At 41.1% G+C, this 20380-nt stretch overlaps 2 protein-coding genes and 1 long non-coding RNA gene across 7 annotated transcripts; 1 reads left to right on the top strand and 2 right to left on the bottom strand.

Moving 5' to 3' along the window:
* The first annotated feature begins 775 nt into the window (after window positions 1-775).
* exosc8 (exosome component 8) lies at window positions 776-4192 on the top strand. The gene is made up of 11 exons (XM_037747918.1): window positions 776-888; window positions 1279-1315; window positions 1441-1504; window positions 1607-1680; window positions 1774-1819; window positions 1919-2024; window positions 2128-2173; window positions 2259-2355; window positions 2443-2563; window positions 2656-2762; window positions 3976-4192. The coding sequence occupies exons 1-11, from the start codon at window positions 872-874 to the stop codon at window positions 4092-4094; spliced, it is 834 nt and encodes a 277-aa protein (XP_037603846.1). The 5' UTR covers window positions 776-871; the 3' UTR covers window positions 4095-4192.
* On the bottom strand, window positions 2656-3437 carry LOC119475328. Its single transcript, XR_005203764.1, has 2 exons — window positions 3329-3437; window positions 2656-2792 (listed from the first exon to the last, which is right to left on the bottom strand). It is a non-coding gene; the product is annotated as an uncharacterized LOC119475328 (long non-coding RNA).
* supt20 (SPT20 homolog, SAGA complex component) lies at window positions 4112-20075 on the bottom strand. 5 transcript variants are annotated; one of them, XM_037747912.1, is made up of 24 exons: window positions 19920-20074; window positions 19334-19430; window positions 18742-18777; window positions 18497-18622; window positions 17339-17465; window positions 17139-17242; window positions 16791-16907; window positions 16578-16631; window positions 16251-16390; window positions 15909-16065; window positions 15247-15303; window positions 15027-15104; window positions 13765-13934; window positions 13636-13668; window positions 13412-13523; window positions 12961-13066; window positions 12109-12264; window positions 11268-11580; window positions 11067-11179; window positions 9883-9938; window positions 9336-9446; window positions 7986-8076; window positions 7191-7279; window positions 4112-5131 (listed from the first exon to the last, which is right to left on the bottom strand). In XM_037747912.1, the coding sequence occupies exons 2-24, from the start codon at window positions 19334-19336 to the stop codon at window positions 4985-4987; spliced, it is 2496 nt and encodes an 831-aa protein (XP_037603840.1). In that variant the 5' UTR covers window positions 19337-19430; window positions 19920-20074; the 3' UTR covers window positions 4112-4984. The 5 variants fall into 5 exon arrangements, with proteins under 5 accessions (XP_037603840.1, XP_037603837.1, XP_037603838.1 ...); XM_037747909.1 differs by having other exon boundaries at window positions 11067-11182; window positions 19920-20073; XM_037747910.1 differs by lacking the exon at window positions 19920-20074 and adding an exon at window positions 19523-19775 and having other exon boundaries at window positions 11067-11182.
* Between the last annotated feature and the right edge of the window lie 305 nt (window positions 20076-20380).

The following is a 20380-nucleotide window of genomic DNA, read 5'->3' on the forward strand; positions in this document are numbered from 1 at the left end:
AAGCCGAGCAGCCTGCAGCGACAAACACACACCGCCACCTAGTGGACAGGGGTGGGAACGACCGCAAGGACTCAACGATAAATAATAACAGAGGGGTTTGAAATGAATAGTGTTGAGTCTCCTTCATATCCTCCTGGAAACCGAGTAAAAAAAGTGTCTTCCAATTTCTTTTTTTGTGTGATTTCCTTCCTATTTAGGGTTAAAAGAAAATCTTACAATTTAGACTTTGTTTATTGTGCGTTTTGTCTATTTTTTGGCAAATTAATTACAACCAAGTGTAGGGAGGTTGAGAGAGTTTAAAGCTAAGATAAAGCTTGTAAAACCTCTTTGGAAATTGACAAAAATATATATTTTCAATTTCATAATAAAAACAAAAATGTTTCAGTGTTTTCTAATGTTATGTTCAGAGAAAGTAATAAAAATAAAAATAATATAAAATTATGTTATTTATTAGATTTATTTCTTACAACGTTATTGAACACAGTCATTCAAATAATGAAGGATAAACAAAGGAGATACAAAATATTATATGGTTATATATATAATTGCAGTGGTCTTATAAAGTCACTGTCATAGATTTAAATGTATGGTCCAAGTAAGCAACTGGAATACCAGAATATATATATATATATTTTCAAATCAAATTGGCATACAAAACTGTTTTATTTTTAAACTTGACAGTCATACCGTGTAAAATTAATGATTTTAAAAGAGGGGAGGAAAAATTATATTTGTGAATACGAAACCAATATAAAAGAGACTGCATGTTGACTTTATTTACATCATAATCGCGTTTCATCGCAGGCGTGCTTCCTCCTCCTCCGGGCTACCGTAGTACGGACCCCAAACCCACGTGGTTAATCAAAACATCATGGCGGCTGGTTTCAAGTAAGACTGATTAAACTGGAGCTATTACACCGAAAGTGACAGTTTTTACACGTTTTATTCTCTGCTATTGAACTATTCTACCAGTTAGATCTGATCATTGACTGATTTTAGAAAAAGAAGTTATGAGTTATGTCCTGTTCTGCTGATTAGTGCTGCAGTTAATATATCAACAGTGTAACGTTACTTATGTCTGACTGATGAATAGTTAGCTAATACACCACAGAAGCCGTAACCAGCCTATTTAATGAGCATTTCTCACCGTGTTGTTGTCACTGACAGTCATCCGTCATCTGTCACCACGGATAACTGTGTTTATAACAGCTGATGTCTCTGTAAGCCAACATCTACTCACCTCTTCCTCCTTTCCTTGTAACACTTGTACACTTCCAGGATTGCTGAGCCTTTGGAGTACCACAGGAGCTTTCTGGTCAGTGATGAAAACACCAAACAATTTACCCACATTCAGCTCATAGTTGATTATTATTATGCTTTCCTATTTATTATTAATGTCAGAGTGAGCAGTCATATAACATTCAAATGTTTCCCTTTCAGAAAGAAAACTGTCGACCTGATGGACGGGAGCTGTCAGACTTCAGAACCACAACACTAAACATAGGTGAGACACACAATTGAATGTTAACTACAGCATAAATGATGTATTTCTTTGTTTTTTTAAGTCTACATGGGATGTTTTTCTCTGTCTGACTGCTCTCTTCAGGGTCCATATCTACAGCAGATGGCTCGGCCCTGGTGAAGGTTGGAAACACCACCGTCATCTGTGGGATCAAAGTGGTAAATGATCATAAACACAGCAGTTTAAAAACCTTATTTCCATGAATCTGGACCGAATGTTCACTGATTTTTCTTGTGTTTCTTCATCCACAGGAGCTGACAAACCCTACGGTGGAAGCACCTGGGAAAGGTTACATTGGTAAGTACAGTACGAAGGTGTCAAGTGTTGATTTAAAAGCAAGTTACACAAAAAGGGGATCCAGATAAACAAACACTGACTCATTCCATCCTTTCTCAGTGCCTAATGTGGACCTGCCGCCGCTGTGTTCCTCTCGGTTTCGGCCGGGTCCACCAGGAGAGCAGGCGCAGGCTGCCAGCCAGTTCATCGCTGATGTCATTGAAAGGTGTGATAGACTTTTAACACATATTTTAGTTTAATTTCACAGCACCACCAGGTGTCTGCTTCTGCTTTTACTAACCTACGTTTTTCTTCTCTGGGTGTTGCAGCTCTGAGGTGATACAAACAGAGGACTTGTGCATTGAAAGAGGAAAGGTAAATCCATGCACATACACTGGTGCTGTTAAGACTGTTGTTCATGTTGGGTCATTGGTCCTGATTCTGCTGATTCCTGTTGTAGCTCTGCTGGGTGCTCTACTGTGACATCATGTGTCTGGACTACGATGGCAACGTGCTGGATGCTTGTATCATTGCCCTGCTGGCTGCCCTGAAGAACAGTATGTGCTGTAAACTGCCTGTTTTGTAAGCTGCTTTTTATTAGTTTATTGACATTAGCTTATTAACAGTTTCCCTTATCCCCACAGCACAAATCCCAGAGGTCACCATCAACACAGAAACTAGTGCCCCAGAGGTGAATTTAGAAAAGAGACGTGGCCTGCGTATTCACAAACATCCAATCGGTGCCTCTTTTTGTGTCTTCGATGAGTAAGTGAATGATTTTCAGTTTGTTTAGCCGGGGATTAAAAACGGTATTCTGCGTTCATACCTTTTGTAATCCTGGCCTTCTCTCTGTGCAGCTCCATACTGTTCGTAGACCCCACAGCTGAGGAGGAGAGCCTGTCGACCGCTCACCTCACCGTTGTGACAGACGAGGAAGAACGACTCTGCGTCGTACACAAACCAGGTCAGAAACACAGTCTGTAATGATTCGCCTCTCCCTGTGCAAATTATACTCGGTGTGAATCCAATTTCTTATTGACTGCACAAAGGAAAAACTCCCCATTGTTAACAATGCAGGGCCGAAGAAGCTGATCTATCCTACACTGTTTTTTTGTTTAAGAATACAAAGGTTACATTTCAATTTCTACAATAAGTCCAGTTCATTTGGGGATTTATTATGCAGTGCAGTAGTGATTTTAGAGTCAGAAAATATATATTAAAAAAAAGCTAAACAGCCCCTAATACAGGTCGAAAAGTCTAAGGAGAGCTGCTATGTTATTTATTCTCCACTTTCAATTATTAGAATCAATTTAAAAGCATTAAATTATTGAAAACTAGATTCCCATCACCACCTCTTTCCGTTGCTGATTATTGCCATTTCTGCACATAAAAAAAAAAAAAAAAAAATCACACTGGAGATACCAGTGTGGTTTTTGTTTGTCACTCGCACCTAAAACAGTGGTGCAGCCTATTTGTAATGAAATCATTTTTTGAGGTTTTTAGTTGTGGTTAGCCGTTTTGTTGTTTCACAGTGGAGTTTTACCTCAACTGAAACTTCAGATTCAGTGTTGGCATCAGTTAAGTGAGACAGTCTACCTATAAAGCTCTAATGTTAAGTCCTCTCACTAGAAGAATGAGGACTGCATCCCAGTTATAACTGTAAAACTGACAAACCTTATTTTATCGTATTTAATTTGTATAATTTTATTGTTGTTTTATTAATCACTTGTTTTATTGTATTTAAGTTGTAACATTTTATTGTATTGCATTTCATTTATATAATTTTATTGTTTTATTATGTTTTAGTTTATATTTCTCACTGTTTTACTACTATTTCTGTTATTATAGCTTTTAATTTAATTTATTACATTTTTATAATTTTATTGTCTTGCATGCATTGGTCTCAAATTATCTTGTTGTTAAATTGTTTTTGTCTTTTCTGTTTTCACGGTTCACACTTGTTCGGTCTTACTTTCGGCTTGTCAGCCATCTGTGAAGCACTTTGAACTGCACTAACCTGTATGAAAGGTGCTATACAAATAAAGTTTGATTGAAACAGTGCATGAAAGGAGCTGCTGCAGTACGTGGACATAATCATATAAACTATACTATGATGTTGAATGGAAAAAATAAAAGAAAAACATTGTTGCTAACAATCTGTTCCTTTGGTTCCTTAGGTGGGACGTCGCTGTCGGGCGAGAAGCTGCAGGAGTGTATCAGCAGAGCAACGGCGCGACAGAGAGAGATCCAGAAGCTCATTGACAAAGTCATACACAGTGTGAAGACGGCACAATAAAGAGCCTCAGACAACGCTTTTTTTTATCTAAAAGCTGTATTTTCCACTGTCAATATATATTCTTTTTTTTTAATAACAATAAAACTGCTGACAAAGACTGCTTAAAAAATTATTTCTCAGTGTCCAGAAATGTCTCACACACACACACGCGCGCACACACACACACACTCGCACTCAGTTGATGTCTCGTAAGAATACGCTCATGGCTCCTGAACTAATTAAAAGGAAATGCCTTTTTCAAAAATGTGCTGTACAAAAAGCAGGTACACCGTCTTGCATGTTCATCTTGACTCCTCGGGTTGAGCCCTGTGCCTGGATGGCTAACAGAAGAAAGACTTCCAACAGACTGAGAGGTAGAGAGCTGCCCCCAGGCACTACTCCAAGATCAGATTTGCATGTTCACATGTAATGGTTATGTGGAGGATTTGGTGTCGATAAGCTCACTGGGATCCGTGCTTAAAGGGCAGTTTCTACCGGGGTCAACCAAGCAAAGGCTGGAGAGTCGGGCAGGCTCGCGAGGAATCCTCTGAGAATGTGCATTCATGATCCTTTCAGTCCCAGGCCACCTCATAGAGAAAAGTCTTCCTGAAGGGGCGATGTGTTATTGTGAAAGCCCGCCACCTACGAGAACCGTCTTATTCTGTTTCATCTCAAAAAAATATCACTAAGGTTCTTTAAGTGTAGGGCTCCCTGTTCTAAAAAAATCCATTATGGTGGACACAGTTTTGGTTCTCCAAAACATCTGACAACCATTACATACAAATTTGTCAGCTAGAAAAAGACACACAGAAAGGACCAAAAAAACGTTTTGTCTGCAGTCTCCACAGTGAGGCAGACAAAGAGCACAGTATGGATCATTCATGTCCTTTTTGTAGTGTGATTTTAGTCTGTCATGACTTAGGGAGGGGCTGTGGCATGCTCCTCTTCCTCTTACTTCTTGGTTGGCTGGCGGTATGTAGCCGTGGTGCTCCCCCCAGAGGAGCTGCTGCTCCCATAGCCATTTGCTGCTGCTGCATTTGGTGCTGCAAGAATTGCAACTGTACCAGCGCAGGAAAAAAAAAAAAGATGAAAAACAAAAACAAACATCAGAGGAGATTTCAGTGTTACTGCAAGCAACACAATGTTTTCGTCAGTGGATCTATGTGTAAGCATGTGCGGCATGGTTAAAAAGACATTCACCGGCACCAGTGTTAAGCCTGAAATTAGATCTTAGATTATCAGCAGAATGATTCAGAAGTATCTTTAAGTGCCACGTGTTAGTGAAGCTGAACTAAAGCCCGGTACGACATACAAGAGGATTGTGCGGAGAAACACAGAAGAGTGGTTAATGGGTTGCAGAGGGGAGGGAGAAGAAGGAAGAGATTTGGGACGAGTTGGGGTGTGTTGGGGAGTGAGGCAGGATACAGTCAAGCAGCACCAGCGGCGTTCTGGAGACACAAATTATTGCCTGTGGTCCCTGGCAAAAAACAGACATGCAGCTCAGCAACCGTGCTTTCTGCTCGGAGTAAGTCAGCAACTTCAACTGGGCAAAAAAAATAAAAAATCTTTAAACACCTTATGATTCATGCTTACAGCCTATCATCTCTAATCTGCCATGATGATGCAGTCAGCAACATTTCAACAGTGTGTGTAAACCCAGCGACAATATTTCTAAATGCTTTGCAAGAACATGCCTCCCAGTTCGACACGCTGTTAGTTGCTGCCATTGGAAGTGCCACAAGCTCTGCTGTGTGTGTGTGTGTGTGTGTGTGTGGGAGTACTGGAACTGCTGTGATCTTTGTCAAACAACACATTAACCAAACAGACAACACAAGATGGAGTGGATGGTGTGGATCTACAACAGAGAAATCTGGATGAAAATCAGACCTGGGATGATACCGTTTCACCTACAACTTTTCATTCGAAGAAAAAAGAAAATATATTCTCAGTTATTATTTAAGTTTTTTTTTTTACTGTTGCTAAAAAGGAAATTTGAGAAAATAGTAAATATTTAGAATAAAATATGTTTCTGTTCGTCTCATAAGGTTGGTTATACCAAATGGTTTCAGATGTTCAAGTCCTTAAAGGGAAGGTTTGAGTGTTTTGAAGTGGGGTTGTATGAGGTACTTATCCATAGTCAGTGTATTACCTACAGTAGAAGACGGCCGGCGCGCCCTATAAATAAAAATCAATATCAAAGTGTACGCTATACTGTATTTAGAATATTTTCACCGGTTTACCTTGCCGTGAGACAGCCCCTTCCGACAGGGAACAGAAGCCGTTGTATCCATCTATGCTCTCGCAAAAGCCACCAGACTCCATTGAAAAAGAAACGGTCATTTTACCTTGCAGAACACGGGGGTTGCTGATCTTCTGCTGCCTCGATCGGTTAGTTTGTGTTATTGTGTAACTTTGGTTAGTTTGGATTCACAAAAGTCACAGAATAACACAAACAAACTAATCGATCAAGGCAACGGTAGACCAGCAATTCCGGTGTTCTGCAAGGTAAAAATGACTGTTTTTTCAATGGAATCTGGTTGCTTTGGCGAGAGCATAGATAACGGCTAAACTGGTAAACTGTTGAAAATATTCTAAATATAGTGTACACTTAAACTGATATTGATTTTTTTAGGTGAGCCTTTCTTTTAGTTGGCTAAAATACGTTTTTGCTGCCGGCCCTGTCCACAGCAGTACATTGCTTTGGTTTCGTGTGGTAACTCTCGTCTGTTTCTTCAAGCTGGGGGCGTGTCGACTATGGATAAGTACCTCATACAACCCCACTTCAAAACACCCAAACTATCCCTTCAAAATTCTGCTTCCTAGAGGCCATACATGTATTTTTATTCTGTGACAGTACACAGATGTTTAAAAACAATTTAAATTTGAGCCAGGTCTGATGAAAATAATAAACTTATGTGTAAAGAAAAATTAAGAAATGTTTGTGTTTATGCAGAGAATAAAGGTAATTGGAATAATTCCCTGACAGTTTATAGTGTAGCACAACATACACCTGCCTGCTAAATAAAGGCATGGAGGAGAGTTGGCTGATGATTGAAGTCTCAGTGTTCTTACAAACATGTATATGTGTGTATATAGATGTTAAAGTTGCTGTATTACTTGGATCTGTGGCTGGTGCTGCTGCTGAAGCCTTGGAGAGGGCAGCGGGGGCCCAGACCCGTCCAGCCCACAGCCCAACTGGGACAGCACTAAGGGGGGAGGGGAGGAGGGAGAGAGGGAACCCCAGAGGGAAGGATGTGGCGGCGAGAGGGAGAGAAGCAGAAGAAGGAATGGAGTAAAGTATGAAGAAAGAAAATGCACATTCAGGCAGAAGGGGGTTGAGTTGGAGGGAGAGGATGGGGGAGACGGGGTTTCAGTGATGGACAGGAAAGAGATGAAATGAAAGAAAGAGGTAACATTGCAGGGAGGCCAACAGCACAGGTAAATGACCGTGTGCATGGACATTTTTAAGTAGATTATGGGCAAATAGCATGAAAGGGGTGAGCCGGAAAGGTGCGAGTCAGCAGGTTAAGTTGAGAAGGAGGACAGGAAGACAGTGCAAGAGGGAAAGAAATAAGGGTGGGGGCAAAAAACAACAGAGAGAAAATAAAAAAGAGAGAATGTAGCAGAGAAGAAGGGGAAGTTGAGTCTCTCCTGTCAGTTGTTATATGCTCCATTCAGAGGAACAATGGCTAACTTCAGTAAAATGATCACGTTTAGTTACAGACTAATGAGTCCTAATGTACAGTAATTAAAATAATGAATACATTAGTACATTTTATCTCATTAGTACTAGTTAGTGTCATTGTGTCAATTTGTTTTGAAACAAGTTAATGGACTGAACAAAGAGAAATGTTTTAGAGGAATTATGGTGTTTTTAATGTGTGTCTATGTGTGTGTGTGTGGGGGTCATACCTGCTGCCTGTGGAGTCATGAAGCCTCCCACTCCCAGGTTAATGACCGCTGTTTGCTGGTTTCCTAAACTTTGATCTGACCCCTGGTCACCCTGAGAAAACAGCCACAGGCAACACACAACAGTGAGGTCATCACACACCTGTTCACTGCCGTCACAAAATCCTTTCACTACAATGACTTGAGCAGTAATGTGTGCAGTGCCTACGATATTCAACACTTGTATTAAACTGTATTTTTTTATAGCACTATTCAAAAGAAAGTTACAAAATCTACAAAAACGTAATCATTAGTTTACCTAGCCTTTACAAAGCAACATTGTTCAAAAGAAGAAAAAGTATAGGACAAATAACACTTCTAGATCTCATGAGGGTCCAGAACCAGCAGTTATTAGGTGGTTATGAGGTGTTTTGGCAGTGGTTACAGCTTCTGCTACAGCTTTTTCTTGAATACGTAAGCATCACCTCCTTGGCACTGCTGGCTTCTGGGCTTTTCTCCCATTATTCCTTGCAGGTTTGTTTAAACTTGCTCTCGACTCGACAGCTGTCATGAGGTCATTCCACAGATTTTCCAGAGTGACATAAGTCTTGGCTTTGCCTGGGTCACCCGAGCAATTTCAATTTCTTGTTCTAAAGTCAATACAGTTTGGTCATTGTCCTGTTAGACCATACATCTACTTACAGCAACTAACAATTATTTTCATTATGGATTAATCTGTCGATTATTTTCTTGATTAATCGATTAAATGTTGATTAGTTTCCCAAAGCCCAAGATGATGTCCTCAAATGTCTTGTTTTGTCCACAACTCAAATATATTCAGTTTACTGGGGAGTAAAGAAACCAGAAAATATTCACATTTAAGAAGCTGCAATCAGAGAATTTTGATTTTTTTTTCTTAAAAAATTACTCAAACTGATTAATTGATTATCAAAATAGATGGCGATTAATTTAATAGTTGACAATTAATCGATTAATCGTTGCTGCTCTACCAAGCCAGGTTGCTCAATTTTGTTGACAAACAGGTAAACAGTGTCTTGGAAATTACATTTTTTTTTTACTTCTCTGTGAAATAAATTGCTGCGCTTCTGTGAACTCCTAACCCTCTCTGTTTCTATTTTGACATGTAGTACCCAGTTTAGATATGTGCAAACATGGACATTATTAAACACAAATATTTCAATTACAGATATAGTCTTAACACAATTTGCAATATTCCATTGTTGCAATTAATGTTTTTTTTTTTTACTGTGTGTGTGTATGTGATTGCGCCTTCGCCCAATGCCAGCTGGGATCAGATAATGGATGAATGGATGGATGGATGTGATTGCATGCAAATGTCAATGTGTGTCTCACCGTCTCCCCCTGCTGTTGAGGGCTGGAGGTGGCCGACTGACTCTGCTGTGGGGAGAACTGAGACAGCTGCTGCTGCTGCAGAGGGTTAAAGATGAGAGGACCGGTGGGAATCTGGAGATGAATAACAAACACCAACAAACAAACAAAAAGTGGAGGAGTAACAGAGAGGGAGATGAGGATAAAGGTAGGGTTGGAGATGGAGAGAGGAGAGTCCGAGGGAAAAGAATGATGCACATGTAGGCAAAAAAAAAAAGGGACAAGAGCAGAGGGAAACGGGAGAATTAGCAAAGCAATCAAACAACACAGGGTAACTAGCCCATTACTACTATCTGAATATCAGAACTGGAACAACTTGATAAAGGGTGCTATATGCAGTGTGGTGCAGGGAAAAGGAAGTGTGAGGAAATTAAGCTGTGTAGTTGATTCACACACAGACAGCTCATCACTATTCCAGGCGTGGTAACACAGGTGCAGGATCAGGACACTAGCTATATCGAACAAATACCCATTGCACGCTACTAACAGACTAACTGGTAGTGTGTCATACCTGCAGTAGGTTCAGTGGTCTCAACCCAGCACTGCTGTTCAGGCTAAAAGGACTCCCTGGAACACAAATCAGAGTTAAATTCACCAGACAGAACAGTACAGACAAAACTGGACATTTTCATCAGACCCACTGGGCTTCTTTTACTGGACTTGAACATACTTTAGTAGTTTACTGTACGTTGAAAACCTCTTGTGTTTCCATTTACTATTACAACTTTCTTTTCATTTTCTGAAAAACATACGACTCTTGATGCACACCGAGCCAGTCAAGGATGGTGGATCTCTCTTTGAATTGCTTCTTCCAAGTTTTTTTCCCCAATTTTTCCCCCTTTACATAATACGATTTTTTTGGAAGATCTTTCCTTAGATAGGTTTGTTTGGCTCCGAAAATGTTGTTGTTGTGGGCCTGTAATGCTTTTTGATACACTTTATGTTACACAGGTCTGAAAGAATAAAGATTGCCTTAAAGTCCAGGTAAAGTAAAATCAGAGATTTGTTTCTGAACACACATTATACATGTTAGAAAATAATTGTGGAATTGTGTGTGAATTGTGGAGTTAGACTGTTTCTCCATTTTTGTGTTCAGGATTTTTTTGGGCGGGCCTGATATAATGGCTCGATGACGCACTGGAGCCATCATTAGCATAACCCCTTCCCTAAAACTATATAAGTTACTATAGGAAATGACCCCAGCGCTTAAGAGCAGAGAACGCATTTTTCACGATTTTGAAACCTAATTCTATATACTTGCCGATTTGTTTGATCATTCAATTTTGGTTAATGTGGTTAATAACACATTTTTCTGTGGTGGGACAAATTTTTGTTTTTGCTTTACCTGGACTTTAAGTACTGTATCTGTCATCTGTTTGATTCCTGGAGCCGCCAATGTGTGTTCAACCCTCTCAAAATTTCCTTGAGCAAAATCCTCATTTCTTCCTGGTCAACTTCCAATTGCTGATTGTGCTGTAGGATCCTATTTGGTAAAATGGAGTCTGCATCCCTGAAGCTGGAATTCACTATTATGCTCAAGGACATGTCAGTTGGTTGGATGCAAAATAATATGGGGAGTTCATCTGGAGGGTAGTCTCCACCCTGCTACCCTGTAGCATGTTTGTCATGTGGAGACTGACTGCTCATAACCGATTATAGTAATACTTCAGGGGAAGTAGCAGGAAAATGTCTTACCAGGCTGTGCTGCGGACTGCATGGTGGGCATCAGCCCTCCAGGAGGCAGGATTCCACTCAGGTTAAGGCCTGGACCCAGCATTGGGTTGGAGCCGCTCATCAGGGTTTGAGGACTGCTAAACAAACAGCACAGGATCGTCATGAAAAGCGACAGTGACTAGCAAGTGACAGAGAGGCACCAGAGACTATTTATGTTCTCACCAGACGGAGCTGACCACGTTGATGAAATTGAGCCCTGCCGGGTTGGCCATGACCTGCGACGGGGTGGTTCCCGTGGTGATGGACGTACCCATGTTGGGCAGGGGGATGGTCATGACGGGCAGCGGCTGGTTCAGAGCCAGTTGTTGCTGGGCGAAGGGCGTGAGGAGGGCGGGCTGCGACTGGCTCTGAACCATGGGAAGGTCTGAAGGGGTAGGGGTCAGCGAGAGAGGAGCAGAGAGGAGGTCGGCGGGGTGCGGGGTCGAGCACGGCGTGTTGGTGGGTGTGGGGGTGGATGGCTTGGGTGTCCCCGATCCTAAAAGAGGGGAAAGTGGGTCAAAACAATGAAGAAGACAGAGAGGGGGAACTTTTCAGCAGGTGATGCCTATAAAGTTTTGTAAGGAGGAGCTTAAAATGACAAAATTATACTGTCAATTCAGTGCTTTTTTAGGTGACTACTTTTTTGCCAAATTTACAATAATGACTACATGGAATAACTGAGGAGTTCAATTTAACTCGTGAGGCACTCATGTCAAAACTTCACCTCTTTTTCTGGCAATTTGCATAGCAGCTGGTTTTACTCAGAATACATAATACTATGGTGCTTTTACTGATGCAATATTCCGTGCACTTGTCAGATATGTTCCTGTGGTTTTATACTTTTTTTGACCTGGAACCTTGTCAAGTTCATTTTTCATAATTTGTCAAAAAACAATTCCAGATCTGGAAAACTAGGGGAGGCTCGAGAAGAACTGAGGTAAGACATTCCAGTACAACTCATTCGCACAACTGTGACTGATGAAAGCAAGCAGCCCAACAGTTAGTCGGACTGGGCTGTACTCACTCTGTGTGGAGCCCATGGGGGAGAGGGAGGCAGGCGACAGCAGGCCCACCTGGCTCAGCTCCATGGAGTGCTTCCTGTTCAGAGACTGGCTTTTGGCTGGAGGGGGCGTAGGACACTTGAGTAGACCACTGGTGGTTTGTGAACTATATGGATTACCTGAGGAAAAAAAGATATTTACTGCACCCCTTTCATAATAACAAACAGAGGAGTATTGAATAGATCTGGATCCATCCTGGTTAGGAGGCAAATCTACACTGAGCTTGTCACATGGACTATCACTTTATAACCTTATGACTGTATGACTTCATATTTTAAGAACTTGTTAAGTTGGCATTTGTGCTCAACGCCCAACTGAAAAACTTTGCCCTTGGGCTTGACCCTTACCTTGACCAGGGGTGTGAAAGGTTAATCTTTCCCCTCTAATACCTGACCTCAGTTTCACCCAGCTGTCTTAATGCTAGCCATGAAAGGAAAAATCCACCACTGACATTTCTGTGCTGCTAGAGTTAATCAAACTATGATGTTTGATGCAGTCCAGAAGTTTTTTTTGTTGCCATTTAAGGTTTGGTTGCACCCTTTTTCCACCAGCCTGTCTCGTCTACTTTGGTTTGCGATTATCTACAAATTCCAGAATTCCTCTCAACTAACCCCACGAGAGAGGGTGGGAATTTTTTTTGAAAATATTTGCTGGGGTGAAAAGGGTACCACAGATAGCAACAGGTGGGAGATTTTTACACAACTGTGGCTATTTAAACATTTTCCCCTTCTTTCTGTATCTGTTTTCTACGACCCTGCTCTCAGGAATTACGTAGGGCCACCACGTTTGCGCTATGTCAGAAGCAGCAGATGTACCTGAGGAGCTGCTGCCTGATCCTGAAGGCAGTTTGATGGGAGGGGGTCGGTGCTTCACCCCTTTTCCCAAAACAGACGTCTGGACCAGTGGAGAAATACCATCACCCTGCAGATGGCATTTAAACCAGTTTGTTAGTCACAGTGCGTCACAACCGTAACACAAAAGTAATTTTCTCAACATCAGCACAGTCAAACCGTAAGTGTGTGTCTGAGTGCTCATTAGGCTCAATATATTTTAAAAAATCCAATTGTTTTTACTCTAAACATCAAAGTTAATTTATGAAGGAAAATTCAAAGCTTTATTTCTTCAACAACAAGAAAAAAATATCAGATGAGGTAAGAATCAGTGGAGGTGTCAATTCCTTTCAAACTCTATTCAAAAGAAAGAGTAAATTCCTCAAACCTGGAGCAACCTCAAACCTTTCCTACATCCAAGCAAGGCAGTACTTACCTCATCTTTGCTGGGGGAGGGAGGCCCCTGTCCCACGCTGCCTGAGTTATGGGACATTTTGACCTGACACTTCACGTCTCTCTCATACACCCCTTTGTACTGGGTAAGAAACCTATGAAACAGACATAACACAAAATGTATACAATGCTCTCCAACAGCGTATCCCTAAAAATGGTGCATTTGACAGGATTAGCTTCTCGACAAAAGCAAACATGGTGACTCACCGGTCTGCATCTATCTTGGAGCCTATGAGGAAGCTGTGAATGAGACAAAAGAGATGAAGACGAGTGAAATCACAGTGGCATTTCAAATCCAGTCATGTATGCTGAATTTGTCTCGCAGACCGTCCTTACGGGGAATGTATGAGCTTCAGGTCTGTGCTGTCCTCCTCTGCTTTTGGTTCTTTAGCGCAGTAGATCTTCCCATACACCAGAGGGTCCCCCATCGACTGGAAGATCGACACCTTGGTCATCTGGGGTTGGCCCCCGACCTCACACTCAAACGTGTAGTCATCTATAACTTCCTGTGTAAAGAAAGTGGACACAGACAACTGAATGAACAGACAAAACACAGACAAAATACGTTTATCTGCCGGCCCCGTTCACCGCAGTACATTGCTTTGCTCCTATGACGACACTCCTGTCTATTTCTACAAACTGGGGACGTGCCGACCGTCGTCTACTGTAAGTAATACAATGACTATGGAAAAGTACGTCATACAACCCTAATTCAAAACACCCAAACTATCCCTTTAATGTTCACTTTAGGAACTGGCCCTGCCTTGTGACCTTGCCTGACCTACGCTCACCTACAGAGGGATACACGGTCAGACTCCTGCATATGTGGCTGAACTACTTCACCCTTACTCATCAGCTTGCTCTCTTACGTCAAACATGAAATACCTGTAGTCTGTCCCACGCACTTGCCTTAAGACCCGGGGTGGTCGTGCTTTCGAAGCCGTTGCACCTTCACTCTGGAATGCTCTGCTCCACCCTTACGGTCCGCTGACTCAGTGGATTCTTTTAAAAGGCCAGTTAAAGACTCAACTGTTTGGACAGGCGTTTGGGTAACCTGTATGTACCAGGCATCTTTGCATAATGATCTAGTTAAGCACTTTGTGATGTATGTCTGTGAAAAATGCTATATATGTCACTGACTTATATAAGGGATGAAAATATGTTGTATAAAAAAATATGGGAAAAGGAGCCCAGCACAATTTATGGGCAGAAGCAATGTCCCTGACACGGTCCATCTGCAGTCCAGTATGGTCTTTTTTTCCCCAGAATAGCAGAAGCATGTGTGAAATTCAGAAATGTTCAACATTTACTGCAGTTTTGTGGTCATTTTATGGTTCATCAACAAGGAATCCTTTTAAGGTTGTTCACCCACTTGGGAGCTATCTTTTCCGAGTTCACACTTTTCTCATTGTTTACACTAAACAAAAGCCCTTTTTGAGTACAAAACCAAGAGGATGTGTGGGAATTTTGCACAATGCAGCGGGGGCATTTTTCCCTATAAAGCCTTACACACAGCTACTCCCCTGCTTATTATTAACAGCAAACAGCCAGCATTGATCTGTAGCCTCAGAGAGTGTTAATGCTGCTGTCACACTTACCTCAGCAGGCCAGATCACAGTAGTGGGCTGAGAGTCCTCCAACTGCAGAGATCTCTCCACCACGGCATACTTTTCCACCTAGAGCAACACACCAACAAATCCATCTGGTTTGTTATTCTCTACATTATAACTGGCAGACTATTAGAGCTGAGTGGGTTTTAAGTGGTGTTGGCTCAAGTGTGTAAGTGACAGTGTTATAGAGGACCATTGGGCTACTTACATCAATTTCCTTCGGTACGGTTAGCTGGCAGTTGCTCTGCTTCCACATGTCAACACACTGCAAGTGACGACAGCCGAGAAGCGACGAAGCGCGAAGGCGAGGACGACAGCCGCAGAGAAAAACAAAAAGATGTATGTATGAGCAAAAACAAGTGTGACAGCATGCAGTGACCTATGCTAAAGTACAGATTATTCTCAACAGTAGTAAACAATAAACAGAAAAGGGGCAGAACTGAAACAGCTTGTTTTCCGCTATGATTTTAGCAACTTCCTTGAGGATATCAGAATACGTTTTAACATGGCTGAACACAACCGTGGGAAGCAACATTTCCTCACATTTAATTTCGATGTGATTATCGTTGTGATAGATGGATGGACTTTCAAACAATTTTCATCATGTGAGAGAAGATCTACCACATATTACAACAAGACTACAACAATAAAAGCGGTAACTTCCTTTTACCTCTGTATAAACTCAAAGCAAATGTATAGATTCTGGCATTAAAAAACGATTTCAAAATCGTTAAAAAAAAAAATCCCCCAAAAATCGCTATACATACTCTAGGTGAATCGATTTTTTTTCCCACCCCTAGTAAACAGCCTATCTGCGTATGTACACTACACACACATGCTTGTCAAATCGTGGGCGTGTTGACTACTTACGTTTCCGATCTTTGAGATCTTCAGGTCGATGACAGGAGCAGGTTTCCTCTCCTTCCTCCTCTGCAGGTAATCGTAGAGTCGCAGCTGCGGAGGCATGGGCAGATGGGAAAGCTCCTGCTGCCTGTTCAGTGCAGCTCGAGAGTGCCTCTTGAAACACCTACGATGCAACCGAAGAAGAAGTGCGTGTCTTAAAATGATCAAGGCCTTAGCTTCATTCATTCTTTTTCACAGTCACAGAGCTTTCATTTTCATTCCATTTCAAAAAGAAAAAAACATTCATAAATGAGCGTTTCCTTGACTGAATTCAAAGTGAGCTGAAGAGTGTGCGAGCGCGTTCAGTACCGTTTCATGGAGCGAGTGTTCATTTTCTGTTTGTTGTAGAGCAGGCGGTTGGCTGTGCAGGTGACAGAAATGGAGGGGTCCAGGCACAGAGGTTCGGCTGTGGCCAAAATCAACTGACTCTCCAGCTGTAGTTTGTCATCCTAGAGCAGAGAAAAACAGATGCTACAGGAAACCTGTCCAATGTGCTGATGCTAAAAAGGAAAGGGAGGATTGCCTACTATTATGGTCATTTGTATTAGCTAAGGCAAAGGTCAACACAGTTAGGTGTCAGATGAGGCAGGGTTTATTCTTTTGTTTCTCAATGTGATAGTAAACACGACACTTTACCTGTGTCCACTTGTGGTGGTCACTGGTCATGGCATGGACATCACAGATCAGAGTCTGCAGGGCAAAAAGACAGATATAACTCAGCTTTTCTACGTTAAAGGTCAACTGTAAGTTTTCACTCATTTCAGGTCATAATCAAACAGTATTAGTATTTGATTTACTGTTTGTTTCGGCCTGTGTCAGAGAGGATTTCCATGTATTCTATTGGTTTACCTGCATGGTTGGCCGCAGCAGGACGTGTCTGCTCTGATAGGTTGGCATCTTGGTATTACCAGACTGCCTGTAGTCTCTCACCTCTACTATTACACAGCCACAGTGGAAGATGTTCACCTGAGACAAATTACAAACAGCAGATGTCAACCAACAGAATATTGGTATGGTCTCTCTCTATACATTTAAGACGTAAATATAAAACCCGTTTGAAGCTTTTGTGTATGCTTCACGATACCTGCATTACTGTGACCTCACCTTTGAATCATTTAGAAGTTAAATCTACTATTAACACAGTGGAAAACATTTCAGAATATACAAAATGATTTATGCACTTGCATATTTACACACCTGCGATTTCTCCAACAGATCCACCAGAATAGGAGGCAACTCCTCCGCATCTAGGTACTCCAGGAGTTCCCCTTCTTCATATGGCAGACGGATGGTTTCAGAATCTAGAAAGCAACACAAACATGATTGTTACAGATGAGACGATTGTGGTACACAGATCAGAAACAAACAACTAAGGACTTAATTTTGTCGTCTCTCACCAGATCCATTTTTGCCCCTGAGCATTAAAGAATAGCCTTCGTTCCCAGGGTACAAGTTGACCACCAGACATGATACTGACTCCTGAGACACCAGCTTCTCCAGTAGATTCACATTTCTCCTCAAATTCTTCAGAAAGACAAAAAAAAACACACTTCAGAAACAAATCCTCCATTATTGCAACAAAAAACATGCCAAATATATGTGACAAAAGCATATTATCACTGCTAAGTATTGGTTTCACATGCTTTTCTAAAAGAAAATGTAATGGACAAGGACAGCAAATTCTTGGTTACGTTACAAAAACGTTACCAGAGAGAGAATTTTTGGATCCATTGATGGATGTCTTAAAGTATCCTGGTGTTAACGACGATATAGACTTTACATGTTTTCTGTAAATAAATAAAATGTATATATTGTTTCCTCTCTCTGTATGGGCTACCATGTTTGTTTTACAGCCTATGTTAAAAACTAGGAGTATTTTTCATTGATGATGGATATAACTTACTTGTTTCTGTGTTATTTCTTCATGATATTTTGTAATATTTTGTAGTATTATGGTGATCCTGTGATTGCCTCCCATTGGTTGTCAATACCATATAGATGAGGCCACAACCACTTTGCCCGTTTGTTGAATGCCCTGTCGAACACCTACAGTGGTTGAAACATGTTGGCTTTTTTTTTATGATTTAGCTACTACAATAAAGGCCTTCTAATATATTTCCTTCCTCGTTGCCACTTGTTTTAGTATTTTGGAGTGACTGGATTGCCTTCCTGTCTAGCAAAAATGTTTACTTATAATGTGGAATTTATATTTTTACTGTTGATGTACAGTGTTTACAATTTCAAACACAGATTTTACCAATCAATCGGACAGCATTACTTAACAATTTAGTTGCCTATTGCAGTTAATAAGAAGTAAAAAAAAACAGGAGCTAACTTTGACACTCCTTTTGGGGCCCATTAGTTAGAAAAAGACACGCTGTTCTTTCATATTGATACACTTTTTCAGGCAATTGACAGATGACCTGTGCGTGTTTAGACCATTATAAACACCGAAAATCACATTTTCCCCCCACTCATTCCCAACAGATTGGAATGAAAAAGGTTTCCAATGCATGCCCTTAATTATCTAGTAATAACAGAGTCATAACACAAACCTTTAACTCTGGCTCTTTCTCACATTCCTCGATGTACAGCTCATAGAGCTTCTGATACAAACTCTTCCTCCCGCCGGATGAAATTCTTCTTTTGGCTGGTCGTTGTCGAGCACTTTCAACAATGTACTGAATAACAGATCATAAATACACTGTGTTAATGGATGATGGGACAGATGGTGCATGTATGCTATTCATTTCTCTTTCTACAAAACACGCAAGACTGAAATAACATGTTTTTTTTTTACCTCAGCTCGATCCAATGCATATTCCAAAACTTGTTGCTTTGGGAAATAAGAGAAAAAATGAAACAGATCAGTCACAATGGAAACTAGAGAGGGTAGAACAAAGCTGTGCACGTCCTGGTGGAGGTGCTTTATCTGGTAGCCTATGAAACATCACTGTGGATGTCCATTGGATATATATCCTCCTGGAAACCGAGTAAAAAAAAGTGTCTTTCAATTTCTTTTTTTGGTGTGATTTCCTTCCTATTTAGGGTTAAAAGAAAATCTTACAATTTAGACTTTTTAATTTGTATTTCTAATTTTGCAATATGTCCACTGTAGTGGACCACAGGACCATTTCAGTGTGAAAAGACAGCCGAAATTAGAAGATACAAAAAAGAAAAAATGTCTGTAGAGTGATATTAAACCAAGAATACATTCAACTTGATTTAAAAAAAAAAAAAAAGACATATCACTGGAAAGCCCATGATGTCCTCTTTACAATACCCCAGGGGTTGATGGAGTAGGTCAAAAGATGTCCACTACATAGGAGATACTTCAATGGGCTGGGTCTCAGGAGGATATATATAGAAGACCTGGAAGAGATGAAACTCACCATTGTGGTCCACCGTCCAGCTGCAAGGCGAGTGACGGTAGACGATGCTGTCCTTTCTGCCCCACACTGTCACCTTCCTAAAGTGACCATTCACAGCCTGCACAGCAACACAGAGAGACGCATTGAACAGCAGATACTAGATACACGAACACAGATACACTGGGTGTTGTTATTAGGAGCGTACAGTATCAAATAGCCTCAATCAGATGCCACACACACAAACACAGCGAAGAAGAGTGACGAGCTTCATCTGAGTTGTTTCATCATTTTACGTCTACTTTAAAATGTATATACAAGTAAATAGAAGCACAATATGTCTCAGAGAGTGAGATAAAACTGGGTTATAGCTCTGGTTAGTGATCTCTGGCGACTGCTGTGATCACCAGGCAACAGAGTGGCTGACTAGCAACAAGCTCGTTGATGCCTGACCGACCGTTGAGGCTAGCATGGCTAACGTTAGCATGCTAGCTCGTTCCTGGTGGGGCTAGCAGGCTGTAAGTTTACTAGCTCCGCTAAATGATTGTTACGTCGTCCGGGACGCGAACAGATAAAGCGACGTCAAGCTCGGCGAGTAGGATGGACTTGCCTTGTAGGTTGCATAGCGGTCGGGTGTAGCTCCAGTGCGAGAAAACGAAATGAAATTGAAATATCGGTGTGTTCATTGAAAAAAAGTCGGAGCAGCGGCCATTTTGTTTCCAGTGTGACAACAACAGCTAAACTTCCGGTTTGGACGGCGGTGGGCGGAGCCACGCGCAGCGCCTACTTTACTACTGAGATGCTCTCTGCACACTATACTGCGAGATATTACAGTTATGTAATATAGTGTTCTTAATATGCCTGTATATATTGTTAATATGCCCTTGTACAAAGTATTTCTTCTTTATAATTGTAATGTAAATGTAATATAACTTATTATTTTAATGGAGCTTTCACACGTTTACCTGTACAACCGGCGTGACAATAAACATCTTGAATCTTGAATCTATTACAGTTATAGCCTACAAAAAGCTTCAAATGGACTGTGTGTATCAAACGATTTATATAAAT

Source organism: Sebastes umbrosus, chromosome 17, assembly GCF_015220745.1.
Source record: "Sebastes umbrosus isolate fSebUmb1 chromosome 17, fSebUmb1.pri, whole genome shotgun sequence".
Classification (NCBI taxonomy): domain Eukaryota; kingdom Metazoa; phylum Chordata; class Actinopteri; order Perciformes; family Sebastidae; genus Sebastes; species Sebastes umbrosus.